Raw genomic sequence first — 21,640 nt, 5'->3', positions numbered from 1 at the left:
CATGATGTAGGAAGTGTGTGGAATAAAATTTGGATCAGGGCATTGATTTGGGGGCTGCTGTGGGGGCCTCAGAGATGCAGACAGAGGGATAGTGCAAGGAGATGAGGAAAATGTAAACTATTTTATTTGAACTTACACTTGAATAGTTTCATCACCCCTGTGAACTGATGTTTCTCACATTACTTCACTAGAAAATTTCATGTGGGAAGTGTTTGCCTTGAGTACAAAAATATTTTGTGCAAAAAGAACTGTAACTTCTTCAGTTTAAAATGTTAATTTTCCTCCATTTACACTGGGCCCAGTTTGGTATGCTCCCTGTGGTAAGATGTAAGTGGCAAGATAAGCTAGTGTGTGTATTAATTTAACCATTTCATAGCCATTCAGCTGTCAGCTGTAGAAACAAACATCTTTCTAGCATATAGAAAATTAATTCCTATTCTGCATCCTCACAGTTCAGGTGTGAAATATTTTGCTGACACAACCAGCCTGTTTCCTGTCAGTGTGTAGCTATTTAAATGTATTATCCATTTGGCAAATCCACAGTCTTGGGAGAAATAGCTGTTCCTTGTGGGGTGTATTTTCAGGAAGGAGGGTGGTTGTGCTGAAAAGGGAAACATGAAAGTAGGAGAAGCTGAAGTCTTTCAAAATGTCATTTTCCCCCCTAATTACTGAAGGATAAATGATGCTTCATTATATCAGAAATGCATTTTCTTGGATCACACTCTGAAAGCAGAGAGTTCTAACATGCAAATTGGACATTTTCTCTGCTCTATTTAATTTTCCATGAGGAACTGTCTCCAGTTCCTGCTTGCCTCCCTGTGACAGGAGGGCACTACCTCACCTTCTTTCACCAGACTTGGTGCTGGAAGCACCTGTTCTCCAAATTCTTGAGATGAAAGAAAACCAGCTATAGCCAGATTGCTGACAGAGAAGAAACATGATGCATCTTTTTCCCACCAGAATCTTCATGACTCATGTTTTCCTTCTGGACTTCAGCAAATTCTTGTTTTATTTACTTTGGCTGAACTGAGTGAATAAAGTTTTTCTTTAACCATTTGCAGGATGAGCACCACCTAACAAGGTGATCATGTAGATCTCTGCTTGTGGACATATTTTATATTCCCTCCTGTTTGGGGGAGTTGAATTTTTGCCAAGTTGTGCACCATCCCCAGGGTTTTTTTTTTTTTCCCCTCTCTTTCATAAAAGCAGAATGTTCAGTTGTCCAAATTATCTTTTTTACTGAGACAGAAACTACCTTCCTCCTGAAGGGTACCTCTCCTCAGCTGTAATCTGGAGTTACTGCAAGCTGGCAGTGATCTCTTGTGATGAATTTTCACTTCCCTTAGACATTGAGGGTTTATCATCCCAAGTGTTCTCACTTCTTGCTGCGCTCCCTGAGTTCTGTTAGGGAGGGTCACAGAATTAAGTTTGGAAAAGACCTCTAATACCATAAAACCCAATGAACACATCTTGTGCCTCTGCTGTCACACAGCCACCAGAGAGGGATGGTTCTGTGAGGATGCATCCCAGGATTTGCTCAGTGCCTTTGTGTTTCCATAGGTGCAGGTGGAACACTTCCGTGCCGAGGAGCTGACGATGTGCGCGGCCGTGACGAGCCCCAGCGTGGTGCCCCTGTACGGAGCCGTCAAGGAGGGCCCCTGGGTCACCATCTTCATGAAGCTGATGGAGGGTGAGCAGGGGACAGCACCATGGAAGCACCACTGGCACTGTCCAGTGCACATTGACCTCCTCTTCCTCCTGCCCCAATATGAATCTGTTGGTTCCTCAATGCATCCAGAATATTCCTGGTGTGTGTAATCCCTGCAATGGGCTCGCTGTGGGGGAAATAATTCCCAGTCCTGCCTCACTCCAGTTCAAGGTGTCTCTTTTTCACTGTAAAACACAGCTGGGGCTGGCTTGTGCTTCCTGTTGATTTGCAGGACTTCAGTGGAGCACTTGCCCTGGAAAAGGGGATACTTGTTGTCTAAGCAAGCCTAGATGATTGCGTTGCCTGGAGCTCTTTTTCTGCCCAGAACCATGGAAAACAGGCTGTGAAGAAAGAGCTGGTGGTCAGTAACACCTAGAAATGTAGACCCAGTAACACCTAGAACTGTTCTCTGATTCACAGAGCAGTTGCTTTTGCTCCAAAGCAACTATTAAAATGACACTGAACAAAAAATCATATTAACAAGACCTGTTTTTCTGGGCAGCAAAAACTCTGGGAATAAACAAAAGGAACAGAGCCATGTGTGGAAGATAAGTGCTGTCAGACCTGGAAAATCTATTTTTTTCAATGGAAACAACCAAGAATGTTAATGATGCTGGGGAGAATTTAAAGATAAGCTAATGTGGACTCCCTGGATTCCTTTCTAGGTGGCTCATTAGGGCAGCTCATTAAACAGAGTGGCTGCCTGCCAGAGGACAGAGCCCTCAGCTACCTGGGCCAGGTGTTAGAGGGTCTGGAGTATCTTCATGCTCAAAACATTCTCCATGGAGATGTCAAAGGTAGGAAGGTGTTTGAAGTACCTTGTTCCTCCCTTTGCTTAGAAGAGGTGAACTTCTTGGAGATTAAATTAAGGGATTACTTACTAAAGTTATGGGATATACTTACTGGATCTTCAGATCTGTGTTTGAAATAGAGTTTCCCCTGGTTCTAGACTGCTGGGAATATCATATTTGTCACCTCTTCTTATCACCCCATGGGTCTGCCAGGCTGCCCCACCACTGGGCTACAAAGAATCTCCAGGGTAATTGGTAGTTTGTAAGAGATAATGACAGCTCTGTACTTGCTTAAGCCATTGACAGGAGAAATAAATCCCTTGGGCTTAAAAAACTGTCATTCTGTGTGCTTCTGACTGGTTTTCCCATCTCCTAATCCAGAGGAGACTAATGGAACCCTTCTCGTTGGCAGCGGAGAACGTGCTGCTGTCGGACGATGGGAGCAGGGCCCTCCTGTGTGACTTTGGCCACTCTGCTCACCTGCACCCAGATGGGCTGGGAAAGTGCTTGGTCACAGGTGAGGCTTTGCTGCTGCTCTTCTGAAGAATTGCTCTTCTGACTCATTCTTTCTTGTGAACATTTACATGTGGCTGATTTGCAAGCAGCTGCGTTTTCCAGGCTCAGCATTGCTCAGGGTGTCTCGTTCATTGGTATTACTGTGAGGCATCCCACTGACAGCCAAAATGAAATGAAATTTGGGAGGAGATGGTCCTTATCTCCCAGGCTAGAAGGGTTTTTGTAAGATTATGTCAGCATGCTGCATCCAGTGTTTTGTTCCTGCAAGAAACCACACTGGAACTTTAAAATCCTACTCTGACTTGTCAGGTAACCTCACTAAATAGTGGGGAAGAGTCCACTAAGGCAAAATTCCTTTTTTTTTTTGACAATTAAACTTAACTGTGCTTCTTCATGCAGTTGTTGAAAGAGAAGGGTATGTTTTCTAAAGTCAAGCTCATGTTTTGCCTCCCAGATTTGCTTGGAAGGGAAGTTTAATCCCTGTTCTGTGTATAAGGAATGGGTCTGAGAGGGAACTGCTTCTAAAAACACACAATGCTGCTTTTTGGGTTAGGGTGGAGTCCCTCCACTATGGAGAAAAGCTGGGAGAGCTCAGATTGTTCAGCCTGGAGAAGGCTCAGAGCAGACCTCAAAGCCCCTTCCAGTGCCTAAAGGGGTTCCAAGAGAGCTGGAAAGGGACTTGGGACAATTGTTGGGAAGGACAGGGCAAGGGGAAATGGCTTCCCACTGCCAGGGGGCAGGGTCAGATGGGATACTGGGAAGTTCTTCCCTGTGAGGGTGGGGAGGCCCTGGCCTAGGCTGTACAGAGAGGCTGTGGCTGCCCCTGGGTCCCTGGAAGTGTCCAAGGCCAGGTTTGATGAGGCTTGGAGCACCCTGTGACAGTGGAAGGTGTCCCTGCCCATGGCAGGGCTTGGTACTGGATGGGCTTTAATGTTCCTTCCCACCCAAACCACTCAGTGAAGCTGACATATTACACAGGGTCATTGGTTGGAGACAGAAACAACACAAACTCTTAGAGATTGAACTGTTTAATAAAACAACAGCCTATTTTATTGTTCTGAACCTTCTCATATAGTGAGTGCAAACCTCCCAGGTCTGGATAACTCATTGGTCGAGGTTTTAGCACCACCCAGCTCCTTGACCTGTGCTGTGTCTGCTTTCTGGATTGAACATGATTAGCTGAGGTCCCTGCTTGGGTTTGATCCATCCCTGCCCCATCTGGGAGCTTGTTTTTCTTCTAGGCTGGTTGAGTTTGGGGGTCCGATATGGCCAAATAATTTGGAAGCTACAGTCTAGCTGCCACTGTGACAATCCACCCTTTCTGTTATATTTAAACAAAAATTTCCAAGTGTTCTTTGTTATCTTCTGCAGGTGTCTTGCAGATAGGACAACAAAGATAGCATGATTTTAATTTGAATGAGGCTTTCCTCTCAATTTGACAAACGTAGCTCCTCCAGCCAGCAGTGTGCTCCATGTATCACTGGAGCTGCAGCATTCACATCTAGGAGCTGTTAGGGGAAAACCACCTATGTCACAGTCCTTCAGGCTGGCATGTCACAGGTTAACTGTTCAGAAGCTACAATGTTACAACTTAACACTATAAACAATAAACAATTCCACTCAAAACTATTTCAATTAAAAACACACATTTCTATCACTGATATCTTCCAGATATTTGAGTTTTGGATTTTGAGTAGGGTGATGGGCAGACTGTCCCACCATTATCAATCTGATTCCAACAAGTTGTCAGCTTGCTAGGTTATGTTGTGAATTTATTGAAAAATATGAGAACATGAGAGCACCCAAGACTTCTGAGGAAGGGTGTGCATCCACCCCACACCTCCTTAAGAGTCCAGTATAGCCAAATTTATTTGGCAGCTATAGGCTAGCTGCCACCATGACATTGACATGTCTCCTTAGCTGAAAAGAGAGGGATTCTGCCTTAGGCCTCCTACCAGTGGCACTGGAGCTGTTTTCTTGCCTGCATGCAGTGAGTTTTCTCCTGGGTGGTTTTAGGGAACTACGTGCCTGGCACAGAGACCCACATGGCCCCGGAGGTGGTGATGGGGAAGCGCTGTGACTCCAAGGTGGACGTGTGGAGCAGCTGCTGTATGATGCTGCACATGCTCAACGGCTGCCACCCCTGGACCCAGTACTACAACCACCCTCTGTGCCTGAAGGTGAGTGACCCAGCCTCTCTGCAGCACCAGGCAGGGGAGCTGCCAGAGCTTGTTATGCTGGCCAGGGAGCACTTGCCTCGGGTGGATGGCTGGGAGCCAGCTGGACATCTGACAGGATGCCAGCCTTGCTTTGGGAGCTGAACATTCTCTATGCCTGCTCTGCTTGGACTGTTCTTCCACACCCTGCTTGTGACTTGGGGGTGACTTTTGAGCCATTCAGCTGTAATAAAATTACTGTTCAGGTCTCACTTAATGCTTTCATTTCAGTTGGAAATGCTGTTGGGGTGGGAAGAACCTTCCTGAAATCAAATTAAGCCTCTCTGGTCTAACCTCTTTCACTTCCTGTTTGTTACACAGATCGCTAAAGAGCCGCCTCCTCTGAGGGAAATTCCACCTTCCTGCAACCCTCTCACTGCTGAGATTATTAAACTGGGGCTGGAGAAGGAGCCTCTGCACAGGGCATCTGCATCAGAGCTCAAAACTAAGACCTGTGTGGCACTCGAGGAAGGTAGCAATGTCCTGATGTAACTGATGTAGCTGAACCTTCATTCATATTCCCACTGAGAGAGTTGCTGGTGCTGTTCTTTTGGGAAGCACCAGTCTGTTTTATTGTCCAGTATGTCATTTGCACAGTATTGATGCATATTTTGGGTTGATGGCTTTTGCCTGCAGCCTAGTGTTTGTCACCCAAAGTAAATGCTAATTTCCTGTGTGCTGTCACATGCTCTTCTCTGCTGAAGGAGGTGAGCTCTCTGTGGCTTTGTTCAGGTGCTGTGCCTGGGCTCCTGTCCTGGAGAGCCTGGTGTGCAGCACAACTGCAAGCAGAGGTTTATTATATCCTTAGCTGTAACTCATACTTGTGGTTCAGTCTTGCCCCTGACACCCTCACTAATTTATTTCAACTTAATCCTGAGTGGTTCTGTAATACAGCAAGAATTTGTGGCGGTGATCTGATTTTATCTTTTGAAGAAGCTGGGCATTTTACAGCAAATACACTTCAAAAATTCCTACAGCAAAGGAAAACTTCTATCTCTTTTACTGCTTTATTTGATTATGTTTTTATCCTTTTTGTTTTTTGTAGTGGGAGGTGTGAGAAGCCCCTGGAAAGGTGAATACAGAGAGCCCAGACATTTATCTTTGAGCAAAGAAAACAGTGCACAGACATCCCTGTCCCCTACAGTGAGCCCAGTTTCTGAGACTGGTTCTGACCCAAAACTGTCAGTCAAAGTTTCCTGTGCCAGCCCAGTCCCACCACCTCCATCTCTGGAGCAAACAGAGGAGGTTGAGGGAAGCCACTGGAATGAGGGCAAGGAGTTACCTGAGACCTGGGACCCCCCACCTCTCTCCTCAACTCCTCTGCCCCTGAAGAGCTGCAGCCACATGGAAAGAGCCACAACCATTTCAGAGCAAGAACTTCAGCAGCTGGAAATTGGTGAGCACTGGGCTGGGGGAGGAATTCAGCTTTTTTTTTTGCTTGAGAGCAGGATAAAAATACAGCTGCTTTCTGTTGGCTTGTTGACAGTTATTTTTGGGTTTTCAGCTTGGATGTCATTTTGCTCATAGTTCCTTTCTTGTTACACTAATTGCTCAACCTTTCTTCAGACTACCAAAACTAATAGTTCTTAACCAATTAAATGTGCCACAAAGGCAGTGAACAGAATTTCCTTCCCCCTGAACAGGGGGGAACCTTCTGAGAGAGGTGCAGGGACCTCTTAGAAAACAGCCTGTTTCAGGCTTGTGCTTCTTGGCACTGTGTAGTGTCAGAATTCCAACTTCCTCTGGAACTTTAGGCTCAAACATATTTTATTTTTTTTTTAAATTAAGGTAAGCCAGGATAAAATAAGGGAATGGCAGATGTCAAGCAAAGCAGTGCAGTTAAAATCAGCCTGCAACTGTTTTTCCTACAGCCATCAGCCAAAGAATTTGGTTACAACAACAATCCAGATTTTTGAAAGCCAGCAGTAAATTCAGTGTGGAAATCAGTGATTTGTCCAGTTCCATTGCCCCAGTATAACTCTACATTTCACCTTTTTTTTCTCCTGTATTTTCAAGTCTTTTTGAATGAATTGAAAGCTTCTAGTTAGGAAAAAAGTTATTTGAATTGTAACTGTGTCAGGAAACTGAGGAATGAGGAATTTTATGGGTTGCTGATGGGCAGCTTCTTTCTCAAAGGCTTTGGGTCCCAGCAGCATTGTAAGAGCTGGTTATGTATGGGATATCTGGATATTATCAGGAATATTTGCAGTATTTGTAAGTACTTGTATCCAGATAAGGGAGTACAAACATCCAGATACTTGGGAGAGCTGAGTACATGAGTTTGACCTTTCCTTGATAATGTGGGTGAATCTAGAGTGACATCTCACAGGAGACATAATGGGCAAGAGCTGGTAAATTTGGATGCTGTTTTGCATGTTGTTGCACAATCATCTCCTCTTGGCTCAGTTTCCCTGTGTCACAGTGCTGGCTGTGGCCTCTGCAAGGCAGAGTTGTGTGTTGGGTTTTGCTGCATCAATATGAATGTTCATTAATACTGCTGAAGAAGCTTTGGATATTAATTGCAGAGCTGTGATTAGAGCAGGGAGGCATGAAAGGAAACACTGGAAATGTCTCCCTTCTCTTCCTTCTGCTGCAGAACTGTTTCTGAACAGCCTTTCCCAGCCTTACTCTCTGGAAGAGCAAGAGCAAATGCTTTCATGCCTCAGCATCGACAGCCCCTTTGTGTCAGATGCCAGTGAGAAGGTGAGTGGGGATGGATGGGGGAGGCTGACTGGCCTTGGGGAAGCTGTGACCAATGGAAATCTGGAATTCCTCACTTTTGCTGCTGCTTCCTGACACCAAATTTACTGGGGAGCAAATGCTTTCCTCATTCCCAGTGGGGTGCTGAGGTTGCAGCTGTGCTTTGGTTGCCTGTCCAGTGTGGATCCTTTCCTCCCGAGGCTCTGCTGTGCTCTGTCCTCCCCAGAAGTTTCAAGTGTGTGGATACAAAAATCTCAGCAGCCTCAACCCTGTCTGCAGGAAAAAGGAGCTGGGGAAGCAATGATGGAAGTAGGAACTGCACCAAGCAGCTGTGCAGGGTCTTCTTCCTGGTCATGACCACCAGTGGGAGATTTAGGGAAAGACCAGGAGAGTAGGACAGGAAAACAGACCCAAATCTTGGATATTCCCAGCCTATGGATTTATTCTCCATTAACTTATTTTAACCCATTGATACTAATGAATACATAGTCCTAGTTATTTAAATACCTATTTAGAATGGTTTGCTCTCTCTGGTGTTCCTAAGGTAGGGAATATCAGTGAGGAACACTTAATAAGCCTTGTTGGACCAGGGAAGGACAAAAGCCCTTCAATCACAGTTTTCAAAGACATTGAGACCCAAATTTGTGCATCCTGGCATCTGCAGGAGTCAGTTCTGATTTGGAGCAGCTTTGTGTCCTATTTTTGTCTCTCTTCTCAGTCTTCCAGTGCTTTTTGAGGAGGACTGAGGGAGTTCTGCACAGCTCAGCTCTTGACACACACAGTGTGCAGTGTGGGATCTGACTCTGCTTGGTTTTTCCCACTAACACCTACCCCATACCTTTAACTTGATTTTTGACTGGTTCAGACCACTGTGCTGATGTCAGATTGACTGGGACAGTACAGACCCTTCCCCACAGGGAAGCAGCTCATGGTCTATGGTTGGTTTTGTACAGTTAATTGTTTCTCCTGTGTGTTTCTAATGTCAGTAAGTGACAAATATTTGAACTGATGCTTAATTCTCCTGCCAGTCAGTACAACCCCTCTTTGGTCATCCAACTTTTCAGCTCATTATTGATTTAACTATTGAGAATATCTGATAATGACTGTTGCACTGCTATCCATTCCCTTTCCCAGATGGCACATAAATGTTGAGTAAAGCCCAGCCTTAAACCCCTCTGGATTTTTTCCTCCTGACCTTATTTTAATGCTCATCTCCTGCCAGCTCATTTTCTTTTGGAGGCTTAGACAAACCTGTGCTTACTCCTGCAGAACTCTATGAAGGCTTCTCAGAGCTTGAGGGACACCATGAGCTCTGGGATCCATTCCTGGAACAGCCAGGCAGACGGGCAGAGCTGCAGCTGGAACAACCTGCTGAGCCGCAGCCGGCACACGGACACTCCCAGCTACTTCAACGGTGGGTCTGATTTCCATAGCTGGGATAAATGGCCAGGAATCACTTTCTCACTATCTAGACAGGCTGGATAGGGATGTTTTCAGCTCCTTTTGTCCTTCAGTTGCTGTGCTAGCACAGACCCCCTCTAAAGATGGGCTGTGAGGAAGCCCAGTCTGTCCCAGTCACAGATGGGTGGAAGGCACTGGGTCTGTACAGCAAAATCCAGGGAAGTTTCTGAGCACACAGAGCCCTGTGTACCCTGCCTCATGCAGCTTCTATGTGCAAGGACTGTTTTATAACCACAAACATCTACCCAGAATTTTGAGGGCATATTGTGCAAATTAATACATCACTTCAGCTGCTTTCTTGCTAAATGCAGCTCTGCTGTGTGAGTCATCCTGTCTGCTGCTAGCTCCATGCTCAGCAAAAGACCTACATAAATGAAATCCTTAATGACAAAAATGAGTTTTTCCCCATGTGTGTGCCTTGTCAGTCAGTTTTGCTGTGGACTTTGAGGTCCTTGTGGCTTAGCAGAAGTTAAAGAATCTCTTGTGCATTCCAGGAGTGAAAATCCAGATCCAGTTGCTAAGTGGAGAAAATTTGCACATCAGAGATTTCCACAGGACAAAGGTGGGAGACATTGCCACAGGGATAAGCAGCCAGGTGAGACAGACTGGAGTTCAGTGCATCATCTGAGGAATGGCTTCTTCCCTACCACAGCCTCATAACCCCTGAATTCCAGAGAGACCCAGGAATGGTTCAGGGATCCTTAGGACACCTTTAGAACCAGAACCTCAGTGCTGCTGTTGTTGTGAGTGTGGTACCACAGGATGTTTTCTGAATCACACAGTCATTAAGGTTGGAAAAGACCTCCAAGAACATCAAGTCCAACCTTTCAGTAAACCCCACAAGGCCCACTAAACCATATTTCCAAGTGCCACATCCACTCATTTTTTGAACCTTTTCAGGGATGGTGCTTCCAACACTGCCCTGGGCAGCCTGTTCCAATGCTTGTCCACTCTTGCAGTGAAGAAATTTTCCCTAATATCCAGCCTAAACCTAGTACCAAACCTGAATTGTAAGCCAGTGCCAATTGTCAGAGTGACCACAGGGATCTATACCTTAGAAAACACCTGTGCTGCAGCCTAAAAAATCCTTCTCAATTATAAACTCTTTCCCCTCTCCCTAAAGAATCATTATATAGGATTTTCATCATGAGCAGTAGCATCAGCTCAGGGAAATGAGCTGTGTTTGACTGGGGTGCTTCCAATTTGTTCTGTTGGAGATGTTGGCACACTCCTGTGAACCTCACTGTGGGCTGCCTTGGCTGTTCCTGAAAGCATCTCTGAGTGTCTGTGGGACTGTGACTCATCTGAGTGTAAAATGGGATTGTCTCTAAAAGATGTTGCACCAGCCCAGAAAATGTTCCAGTGCTGCTGGTTCTCTCTAGACTCTGTTCAGATGAACATCACAAATCAAAATACCTGGAGAGGAGCTCAGGTGCCCAAACATGGGCAGCTCAGGACCCCCAGCCATGGCCCAGAGCTCAGGGAGGTACTTTGGCAGCAGGGTGGGCACTGCCAGTCCAGTTCCATTCCCTTATGAGAGGAGTTCAGGATGTTCCTGCCAAGCACAAAGCCCTCCCTGGGAGCTGTTCTTGTCTTGGGAAGCTGCGTGAGATGGAGGGGTGTGATGTCCTGGAGGAGACTGGAAGTGTCACTGAGCTCTGTGTGTTGTGCCCCACAGATCCCTGTGCCTGCCTTCAGCCTGGTGACCAAGGAGGGGCAGCCTGTGCGCTATGACATGGAGGTGCCTGACTCTGGCATCGAGCTGCAGTGCACCCTGGCCCCCGACTGCAGCGTCAGCTGGGCCTGGCGCGTCAAGCACGGCCAGCTGGAGAACAGGCCCTGAAGCCCTGCCTGCTTTGGAGGTTTACAACTTGTGCAAAGAAGGAATTGCAAAAGCTTCTGACCTCCCCTGCCATGGAGCACCAAGTGCAGTGGCTGATGTTTGTGCCGCAGCAGGATCACAGCTCACTGCCCTCGGGCTTCACTTCCGTTGGCTGTTCTGATGCACTTCCAAGACATGTCCTGAGCTTAGACATTCCCCAGGACAGTGGGAATTTCTTGTTTTGGGTGTGTTAGAGCTTGAGAATGGTAGGTGGAAATTCCTCACTTTTCAGAGGAAGGAGGTTGTGCTTTTCAGGAGAGAAGGGGGATTGCTCTTGCTCCCAGGTGAGGTCGGTCGTTGCTGGGCTTGCCCAGAGGAGGAGGTTGGGTGCCCTCAGTGCAGCTGGGGCTGGTTGTGCTGAGGGGAGATGGCTAACTTCCTTCCAGCTAGAGATAAAAACATTTCTGTAGGCTCTGGGGAGCATCATCTCCACCTCAAGCCTTTTGCATGGGGAGGATCGACAGCAGCCACTGGCTGGTTCTTGGTTTCACCTCCCACCCTTCCCCGCAGTCGCTTCCTTCTTGAATCAGAAAAGAACTCTGTTCCCAGAAAGAGCTTTGCTTGCAGCTCCCACCTGCAGGTCTCAGAGGAGCTGGTGCTCTCTCTGGTGTCCCTGGCAGGCAGGGCAGGAGGAGGGTACAGAATTCCTTGGTGGGAGAGTGGAGGGGTTGTTCTTCCATCCTGTTCCCATTTCTGATGTGGAACTTCAGGTGCACTGTCCCATCCTTGATGGAGTAAGGGACATCAACTCTGTCAATTCTGACAGGGGTGAATTTTATTGCAGAGTTATAAAAATCTCCCTCCCAGCTCCCCAGTTCTGTGAGCTCAGCCCAGTGCCCCAGTTCTGTGAGCTCAGCCTGGCCTCACAAGGCTTCCCACTCCTCCCCTCACTTCAGACTGGGATCACTGAGTGGGATGGGCAGCTGGGCCTGGAATGCCTTAAGCTATGAACTGTTTTTTTTTTTACTGATTTGTGAATGTTTGTGAATACTGAAACCTCACAGGTCAAGTTCAGGTGGGCGGGTGTTGTTCGCTCTTCTCCATCCCAGAACGGATCTCGAGGGAGGTGTGAGCTCCGAGTGTGCTTGTTCAGGGCTGCTCCAAGGCCTGGCACACCTGGAAATCACAGTCCCTCCCTGTGGCTGTGCTCTCCCAGAGCTCTGTGGCTGCCTCTGAGCAGGGGCTCTGCATCCAGCCTGGGCAGAGAAACAGCTCCCAAAGGCCAAGGTGGGCTCTGCCAGATCCGTGCTGGTCTGGGAGACACAACGGGGCAGCGATTCTGGCAGTGTTCCCAAGAGCTCACTTAGAAAATAGCTGGGAAAAGCTGAACTCTGAGCCTCCCTTTTTGAGAACCAGCACTCCTTAAACAATGGATGCTCTTTCCCTTTGGTCTCCCAGAACATGGGCTGGTTTTGCTCCACCAGACAGTGACATCCCAGATCAGAAAATTCAAGTTGTGATGTAATAAGAAAGTGGAACTCATAAAGAAAAATGAAATCTGTCACCACTCTGGGTATAGTTTTTATAGCACTTTTTGTTCTAAAGCACTTAATACATTGTCCAAAATAGGCACCTAATTATATCTACAATGCCACATTCAGAGTCTTTTTAGTAAATAATTAACACATTATGCACATGTCTTCCAGGAGGGAATGGGGAAAGGGGGAGGTTGGCTCGATTTCTTTTTTCAGATGCCATAAACTACTAAGAGTTTAAGCTCTGGAGCAGGAGGGATCAAAGTGCCTCTTCCAGGGGTCCCAGAAGCTCCCAAGCACAGTGCATGCCTGGCTCCTTTCCTGAGCTTCCTCTGAGGAGGCAGGAGGAGAACTGTTGGTTGTTTCTGTGTGTGTGTGGTGATGTGTCAATCCCAAAGCATCGTGGCTTCCATCCCAAAGGCTGCCCCTTGTGCACCTGGGGGCTGCTCCCATGTCCTGGTTCCATGCCTAGGCATTAGGATTGAGCCCTGGAGCAGCAGGGAGGGAGGGAGCAGCAGGACTGGCTGGAACTCCTGGGCTCTGCATCTGCAGCATTAACCTGAACTCAGGCCACCTGCACAAGAGCAGCGAACCCTCCTGGGGCCCAGGATGTCCTCACAGTGCCCATGGAGGTGTCCATGCTCCCCTGGCCCATGGAGATGTTTGTGCTCCCCTGGTCCATGGACATGTTTGTGTTCCCCTGGGCCCATGGAGATGTCTGTGCTTTCTGGTCCATGGAGATATCCATGTTCCCCTGGTCCATGGAGGTGTCAATGTTCCCTTGGGCCCATGGAGATGTTTGTGCTCCCCTGGCCCATGGACATGTCTGTGTTCCCCTGGTCCATGGAGATGTCCATGTTCCCCTGGGCCCATGGAGGTGTCTGTGTTCCCCTGGGCCATGGACATGTCTGTGCTCCCCTGGCCCATGGAGGTGTCCATGTTCCCCGATACCCTCACAGCAGCATTAGCCAGGATTCACCCTCTTTGTTTTGTCCAAAGCCTCCAGTCCCTGTTTTGCTGCCACCACAAGTGCCCAAGTGAGGCTGCAGGTTCCCAGCACACAAAGCTTGGCCGTGTCACTGCTCTCAGGGTGGGATGTGGTGGCACAGTCCCTGCCTGGGGACAGACACCTGGCAGCCACACAAACCACTGGTGCCTTCCCAGTCCCTGAGCTGGGGTTCTCCTCTGGGATGATCTCCAGGCTGAGCTGCCAGCCAGCCTGAGCTCTCCCTGGCTTTCTCCTGCTGCCAGGATAGTTTCCTCTTCCCTCAGCTTGTCACTTTGCTGTGACAGGCACAAACAACCCTGCTTCCAGATGAAGGCAATACTGACAGCAGGAAGTCGGGGACGATTTGCATTATCCTCGTTCAAATTTGGCTGGAACTGTCAGGTTTCATAACGAGTGTTTAGGACAGAACCCCAGCTCAGGGTGGGGAGGACAAGTAGGAGTGATAAACACAGATGGCTCTTGTCGTGCAGCTCCTGTTCAGGAAGTCTGGAAAAATCACTGCTGGTGAGGTGAGGTGAAGCTGAGGATCTCTTTGGGATGGGCAGTGGGGGAAGGTGCTGGAACGAGGAGCTTGTATGGAATGAATGACACTTTATAAAACTGTGATTTCTTTGAAGTTAATGTTTTTGACCTGCATTTTCACAGGGAAAAAAAAATAAAGCTAAAAAAAAAAAGATTTTGTTTGTTGTCATCACTGGTTGTTTGATGTGTTGTCCTAGAGAACAAGATGGTGATGCTGAATAAGACGTTTTCCAGGAAGAGGAGCCTGGTCTGATTAAACTCTGCTATCTAATAATTTGAGGGATGCAGGAGCAGTCAAGGAGGGGGATTGGGTGCTGCCCAGGCTCCCCTGGTCCCACCCCAAGGCTGCCAGAGCTCCAGGAGCATTTGGACACCGTGCCCAGGGATGCACAGGGTGGGATTGCTGAAGTGTCTGTGCAGAGCAGGAGCTGACTGGGTGATCCTTGAGGGTCCCTTCTAGTGCAGGATATTCTGGGGTTCTGTGATTTCTTGGGCTGAAGAGGCAGCACTAACTTTGATGGCTCTGAGCCCAGGCTTTGCTGAATATCCTGGCATCTCTCTCCTTCCAAGCAGAGTCCCATCCTCCCTCTGTCCCGTTGTAGGGGATTTGCTGCACTGGGAGCTGCTCAGTGTTACCTTGGGAGGTGCAGGTGGAGCTCTGGGGATCCCCCCACACCTCCCAGTGCTGCAGCCCCTCTGCTGCTGCTGCACGGAGCTGAATCCTTCTGGTGAACGAGCCCAGGGGGCTGTGGCCAGGCTGATGAGTGAGGACAGTTATCCTGAAACACATTTTTTGTTCTGTCATGCTCCCACATGGCTGTGCTGTGAACACACCTCAGATCTGTTGTCCTCAAAAAAATGGTGGGTGGTTTCTCACTAGAATTCCAGACTGGTTTGTGCTGGAAGGGACGCTAAAGATGATCTCGTTCCACCCTCTCACCTCTCACTATCCCAGGTTGCTCCAAGCCCTGTCCAACCTGGCCTTGGACATTTCCAGGGATGGGGCAGCCACAGCCACTCCCTCCATCTTTCCATCCCTCCCTTCATCTTTCCCCCTTCCCTCTCTCCCTCCCTCCATCCTTCCTTCCTTTTCTCCCTCCCTCCTTCCCTCCATGACAGCATCGCCCCCCCATGCAAACCCCTCTCCCAGACAAGTCCTTTATCCTCTGAGACATTTTATTATCAGTTCTGCTTTAGATTAAACAGGCCTTCAGTATATAAAAATAATGTATACAAATGAGCAGTTAATGGTTTACATTTCTGGCTTAAAGGCATTTATAAGTTACACATTCATTTCCCATCCCTCCCCGGACACGGAGCCGGCGCTGAAGCAGCTTAAATACAGCAGGAAGCAGCGGCTGCTCTGGCTGAAGCTGGGACGAGCGAGGAAGGACGGCAGGAGGGACGGGAGGAGGGAGGAGCGTCCTCGCATGGGGACGAGCGGGGCCCGTTTGATGAAGAAATCGCACAGAGAGGTTTAATTGCGGCATTGCGGGGTCGGGGTTTCTCAGCAGCAGCGGGGCAGGGAGGGAGCGACAGGCTCGGGTCCGGTGCGGTACCGAGAGGTTCGTGCGGCTCCCGGGCCTCTCCTGCCCGGTGGCAGCAGGGACCCCGCAGCCTTTGGGGTCGCGGTTGCTGCGGGGCTGGGGCTGGGGGCTGCCGGCACCTCCTGCGTGTCCCACCCCACAGAACGGGGAGCTGACAGTCCCGGGATATCCCAGGGGCTCCAGCCCCGACACTGCAGGTGGATGCTGGGGATGAAGGAGGGCGGAGGTGCCTCCACCTCGCAGAAACTTGTCCCTGCTGCCGATTGCCGCAGCTTCGGAGCCTCCCCTGCGGCGAGGAACAGCCCAGCGCTGCTCGCCACAGCCTTGAGGACACCCTGCGTGGGGGTGTTCCAATCCCCGCTGCCGCAGCACAGAGAAATTTGAAGGAAGACTTATAAAATCATGTAAAATAGCACCGCTGCCAGCCCCTGGGTCCGGGAGGTGCCCGGGTGGGAGCTTTGCAGCAGCTCCTCGCTGGCTCTGCAGCGCAGGAGAACGCGGGGCTGGGGGGGCTCTGCGGGGCCGGGGGAGGCGGGGGAGATGTGGGGGAGCGCTGTGTGCCTGGCTGGCACCCCCTCCCTTCCCTTCCCTCCCCTTCCCTTCCTTCCCGCAATCCAAGGCACCGGCACGCTGCGGGTGGGACACGCCGGTGCGCAGGGCTGACCCCGCGGCGCCGGGGTAGGGATGGGACAGCCCCGCTTTTCCTTCCAGGACAAGCAGGGGCGCTTTCTGTGCTTCCCCCTCCCTGACCGTAGCCAGGAGGGGCCCCCCAGCCCTGGCAGCCCGGGAGAGGAGCTCAGGGACACGGCCAAGCAAGCGCCGGGGGTGCCTGTGCCAGCCCCGGGCAAGGCGGAGCTGGCACATCAAGCGGCTGGAGCAGCTCGGAGCGGGCACGGTCCCTCCACCCCGCCGAGCCCCGGGCTGAGGGACTGACATCCTGCGGGCCCATCTGCGTCGGGAGGATGGTCCTGGCCCGCTCCTGCAGCTGCAGGGACGGCGCCGGTCACAGCGCGATGTCCGGCGTCGCCTGCAGGCTCTGCCCCGCCGCCCGTTTCTTGGCGCTGCCGCGGGCCTTGTCCCCCCGGCGGTACGGGTTGTTCCGCAGATCTGCACCGGGGGAAGCGCAGGGGCCGCATCAGCCTCACTGCCCACCGGGGATGGCCGGGGTCCTGCCACCCGTCACATTAACGTGGAATGGTTTGGGTTGGAGGGACCTTAAAGGCCACCCGGTGCCATGGCAGGGACACCTCCCACGGTCCCTGGGTGCTTCAAGCCCTGTCCAACCTGGCCTTGGGTTTCAGGGGCAGCCCCAGCTGCTCTGGCCACCTGTACTAGAGTTCACCCTCACAGGAATGATTTTTTTTCCGAACCTTCAACCTAAAGCTGTCCTTTGTTCGTTTAAAACCCTTGTCCCCTGTCCTGTGTCTCTGCCTGGCTGTCACCCCTCTGGGCATGAGGAACCCAGCACGGGAGGAGCAGCAGGCACCGAGCATCGGCCCGTGGGACCCCGAGCGGCGGCTCCCGGAGCCCAGCACCGCACCGGGGCTGATCCCGGTGCCCCCGGGGTCCCGGCGGGGAGGGGGGGAAGCCCGGCAGCCCCCGCCCGCCTGCGCCGGCCCCGCTGCCCCACGTTACCTACAGAGGACTCTCCTCGTTGAAGCCCACGTCGCAGAAGAGCCGGGACGAGCGTTTGCCCGTCCGAGCCGTGAAAGGGACAGTTTTGAGAGCTGAGCAGAGCGATCCAGAGACAGCGAGAAGGAGCAGGAGGAGGAGAGAGGGGGAAGAAGCAGAAGAGGAGGAAGAGATATGAGACAGGGGAGGGAGCACTCGGCAGCTTTGCTATGTGGGATGTGAAGGTAGATCTGATCCCTGTGATGGGGCTTGGAGATCCTCCAGCTCTTGTGCCAGCCCCTGCAGCCCCCAGCTGGGGTCTGTGATGTGGGGACACCTGGCTGCTCACCTGAAATCATCTCTCACCTGAAATTATATCCTCGATGGCCCCGTCTTTGCCTTCGTAGATGAGTGGCTCCTTCACCATCTGCTTCCTCTTCAGCTCAGCAATCATGTCCATCTGCTGCCTCCTGGCCTTCTGGATAGGCAGCTGGGGAGGGGACAGGGCACTTGAGTGATGTGGTCACACCCCAGAGGAGATGGGGAACCCTCACCTTCACCTCCCACCCAGCTCTCCCTCCCCAGCACCACTCAGGGCTGGGGCTGGGACCCCACCAGGACACAAACATGGGGGCACCTTCACCTCGGGCTGCTGCTCGCTGCCAGGGGAGACGGCTCCTGCCTCTTTGGCTGCGGCCTCTTGCTTCTTCCACAGCTCAATGTCCTGCTCTGCTTTCTTGGGAGAGGGGCAGGAAGGGTGTGCTGAGCAGGGGAGTCCAGGACTGCAGCCCCCTTCCTTCCTCCCCTCACAGCCCCCAGCTCACCCCAACACAATTCCAAAATCTGACCATCCCAAAGGCATTCCTGAGCCCCACGAGCCCCAGCCTTGCCTGTGACTTCTGCTGATTGCTCCAAAGTGGGGTCAGGTGCCCCAGACCTCCTCCCAACCCTCAGAAACAGAGAACCCCATGCCCACTCCTACCTTGTAGGCTCTGATGAAACGCATGAACATGGGGAAGAAGGTGGTGGGGGGACTGGTCTTGGGGTTCTCCCCAAAATACTCCACAGCTGACTCATACGCCTCCTGTGGGCAGAGACACCTGATCTGGAGACTGGGGCTGGGTAATGGTGCCCATCCCATCACCCACCACCTCTTCCCAGCCTCTCCCACCTCCCCATCCTGCCCTGTATCCCTCCTGCCTGTCCCACTGGAGCCACATCTCGAGCAGGAGCCTCTCCCATGGGGCAGAGGTGTGAGCAGAGGGCACCCCAGGGTGTCTGTCCCATGCAGGGAAATGCCCCCATGACCCCACCCCACCCCAGCACCCACCTTGGCGGTTTTGCTGTCAGCCTGCAGCTTCTCCATCACCTCTGAATTGACCTTGAGGAAGTCCTTGAGCACAGGGCTGTCATCCTGTCTCATGAACTCCCTGCGGGTCAGCTCCATGCCCTGCTGCAGGCTCCGCACATCCTGCAGGACACCATCCAGGGACACTGCAGGAGGTGAACAGTGCAGGGTCAGGGCAGGCTCAGAGTGCCAGGGGCTGCCTTGACCCTCAGCCCAGGGCCCGTGGGCACTACCTGTGCCTGCCTTGTCAAGGAAGTGCAGCTCGGTGTGGAAGCCAGTGAGCTCCGGGTACTTCTCCATGATCACCCGCACCAGGTAATGCAGCAAGGTCTGCTTGCGGTCTGTCGACTTCATCTCCAGGAGCTGGGGCAGGGCAGAGTCAGCCCCGACCTGCAGCCACCACCCCTCACCCTGCTCAGGGCTGCCTCTGGTGGCTCTTAATCCTTGTGACTGGGTCTGTATCCCTCCGTGCCTCCACTCCCACAGCTGGATCTGCATCCCTCCATTCCCACAGCTGGATCTGCATCCCTCCATTCCCACAGCTGATTCCCATCTTTCTCCATCCCTATGGCTGGGTCTGCATCGCTCTGTCCCTGCAGCTGGTTCTTCATCCCTCCATTCCTATGTCTGACCTTCTTCTATCCCCACAGCTAATTCCCATCTTCCTTCATCTCATCTTCCTTCATTGAGGTCCTTGAAACCTTTGACCTCTACATATCAGGTCTCCATTCTTCCAACCCCTTCCCTGTGTATCTCCATCCCTTTGCCTCCTCCCATTGCCTCTCCAGCCCATTAGACAGTCTCTTTATCCCTCAGCTAAACCTCGTCTCCCTCCATCCCAACTGCTGTTCCTTGCATCCCTCTGTCCCCACAGAAGGTTCCTGCATCCTTCCATCTCTGCAGCTGGCCCTTGTGTCCCTCTGTCCCCAGGGCTGGTCCCTGGCAGTGCCCCCATCATCCCACAGTGACCCTACCGCATCAAGGCTCTGCAGCCGGAAGCCGTAGGCAGCTCCGCGCTTGCTGCTGTTCATGTAGTTCCCAAAGGCCAGGACAATCTGTGGGGACACCACGGCTTGGGGACACAGGGCCAGGAGGGCACAGTGCCTACAGACACTGCCACCCTCTCTGAGCCCATCGGGGCCACCTCCCCACAAAGTCCTCACCTCGAGGATGTGGCGCAGTTTGCTGGAGGACTTGAGAGACATGGAGGCGGCGATGATGGCGTTGAGTTGCTGTGGGAGGGAGGGAAGGGTGTGAGTGTCACCGTGGGAGCGTCACCGCGCAGCCCCCGGCCCGCCCGTCCCCGGCGCACACCGGCATCAGCAGCTGGGCCGTGTCGCCGAAGCTGCCCAGGAAGATCATGACGTTCATGCGCTCGGCCAGGCGCGGGATCTTGCTGAAGCAGATCATGAACCGGTCCTCGTCCGAGAGCTCCTCTGGTGGCTGCTGGTCCCGCTCGAACTTCCCGATCAGGTTCCGCTCGTACTCGGTGGGCAGGAAGCGCAGCAGCAGCTCCAGGAAGTCGAGGCTCAGGGCTTGCTGGTCGTACCTGAGGGGAGGGGACACCCCTGGCACTGTCAGGCCCTGCCGTGGGTCTCAAAGCCCCCCTGTCACCCCCGGCTGGTTCCATCATCCCTCCACCCCCAAAGCTGGTTCCCACATCACTCCACCTTTCTATACCTGGACCCTACATCTCTCTATCTCTCCATATGGATCCCTCTATCTCTCTGTCTTTGGTCCCCACATCCCTTCTTTTCATATCTGGTTCCTGCATTCCTTCATCCCCATAAGTGGTGTCTGCATCTGTCTGTCTCTGGCCCTTCGTCTCATCTCATTCCTGCATCTTTCCACCTCCTCACCTCTAATCCCTCTGCATCTCCATACCAATCCCTGCATCCCATCTCACCCTCCACCACCCCAAGCCCTTAGTCCTGCTGGGCTGTGCTCATCCCTCCTGGGGGGAGCACTCACGTCTCGATGGCCGTGCAGATGTCCTGGACACTGCGGCCGCCCTTGCGCAGGGTGATGGCCAAGTTCTTGGCGCGGTTGGACTCCATGAGGGTCACCTTGCTGGGGGCCTTCTGCGTGGCCTTGCTCTTGAGGGCACTGATGTCCAGGGCAGGGCCCTGTGCCTTGGTCTTAAACTGCTCCTCAAAGTCACTCATGTCCAGCTCCTGTGGGGACACAGGGCTGTGGGCACGGCAGGGAGGGGCACAGGACATCTGGGTGAGGATGGGGCCAGAGCACTGTGACCGTGAGGAGTGAGGGTCAAGATGAAGCAAGGGGATAAGGATGGAACAAGGGGACAGGGAGGGGTAAGGAGGGGGTGAGGGGATGAGAGGATGGAGATGAGGAAGAAGAAAAGGACAGGATGTGAGGATGCCGATGGAGCAAAGGGACAAGGACAGGGTGAGAGAAGCAGCACGCCCATCCCATGTCCCTCTCCATGGTGCTAAGGAGTTTTCCTGACCTCCAGCTCCTCCTGTAGCCCCGTGACACCGCGGGTAGGTGCAGGGTGGGCACGGGGCAACGTCGGGGCACTGAGCCCCCCAGGCACCCTGTGCCCAGCCCCTTGTCCCGTGCGCTCACCTGCAGCACCTTCTCGTCGTTGAGCTCGGTGAAGACGGTGCCGTCGATCTGGCTCGGCTTCAGGGCCACCCAGTTAAAGACGGGCATGCGGAACTTGGTCTGGATCGGCTTCTTCACCTTCACTGCAGGGTCACAGGGAGGGGGGTCCCAAACCCACTGGTGGGTGGGTGCCCCCAGACCCCTCCCAGGGGACATCCCCACCATTCCTGGGTCACACTCACCTGAACTGTTGGCAGTGGGGGGGACACCCGGCCCGGCTGGGGGC

The 21,640-nt window shown here is 52.1% G+C and overlaps 2 protein-coding genes across 4 annotated transcripts in view; one reads left to right on the top strand and one right to left on the bottom strand.

Annotated features, from left to right (window-relative positions):
- The window catches only part of MAP3K14 (mitogen-activated protein kinase kinase kinase 14), a 28,536-nt gene extending 14,102 nt beyond the window's left edge, over window positions 1-14,434 (top strand). For all 3 annotated transcript variants that reach the window (XM_015651400.3, XM_015651399.3, XM_033520032.1), the window contains exons 7-16: window positions 1,561-1,690; window positions 2,374-2,505; window positions 2,912-3,016; window positions 5,032-5,195; window positions 5,553-5,703; window positions 6,277-6,627; window positions 7,828-7,934; window positions 9,201-9,345; window positions 9,887-9,987; window positions 11,071-14,434. In XM_015651400.3, the coding sequence (XP_015506886.1) occupies window positions 1,561-1,690; window positions 2,374-2,505; window positions 2,912-3,016; window positions 5,032-5,195; window positions 5,553-5,703; window positions 6,277-6,627; window positions 7,828-7,934; window positions 9,201-9,345; window positions 9,887-9,987; window positions 11,071-11,235 (1,551 nt within the window). In that variant the 3' untranslated portion in view covers window positions 11,236-14,434. The remainder of the gene's footprint in view (window positions 1-1,560; window positions 1,691-2,373; window positions 2,506-2,911; window positions 3,017-5,031; window positions 5,196-5,552; window positions 5,704-6,276; window positions 6,628-7,827; window positions 7,935-9,200; window positions 9,346-9,886; window positions 9,988-11,070) is intronic.
- Window positions 14,435-15,435: 1,001 nt separating this feature from the next.
- FMNL1 (formin like 1) overlaps window positions 15,436-21,640 on the bottom strand; it is a 17,778-nt gene continuing 11,573 nt past the window's right edge. The window contains exons 17-28 of the mRNA XM_015651063.1: window positions 21,376-21,601; window positions 20,758-20,960; window positions 20,101-20,335; window positions 19,950-20,018; window positions 19,761-19,841; window positions 19,020-19,149; window positions 18,769-18,932; window positions 18,421-18,522; window positions 18,082-18,174; window positions 17,805-17,928; window positions 17,467-17,554; window positions 15,436-16,934 (exon numbers count right to left, since the gene is read on the bottom strand). Of these exons, the coding sequence (XP_015506549.1) occupies window positions 16,691-16,934; window positions 17,467-17,554; window positions 17,805-17,928; window positions 18,082-18,174; window positions 18,421-18,522; window positions 18,769-18,932; window positions 19,020-19,149; window positions 19,761-19,841; window positions 19,950-20,018; window positions 20,101-20,335; window positions 20,758-20,960; window positions 21,376-21,601 (1,759 nt within the window). The 3' untranslated portion in view covers window positions 15,436-16,690. The remainder of the gene's footprint in view (window positions 16,935-17,466; window positions 17,555-17,804; window positions 17,929-18,081; window positions 18,175-18,420; window positions 18,523-18,768; window positions 18,933-19,019; window positions 19,150-19,760; window positions 19,842-19,949; window positions 20,019-20,100; window positions 20,336-20,757; window positions 20,961-21,375; window positions 21,602-21,640) is intronic.

This window comes from Parus major, chromosome 27 (assembly GCF_001522545.3).
Source record: "Parus major isolate Abel chromosome 27, Parus_major1.1, whole genome shotgun sequence".
Lineage (NCBI taxonomy): Eukaryota > Metazoa > Chordata > Aves > Passeriformes > Paridae > Parus > Parus major.
This window is presented reverse-complemented; position numbering and strand designations above follow the sequence as displayed.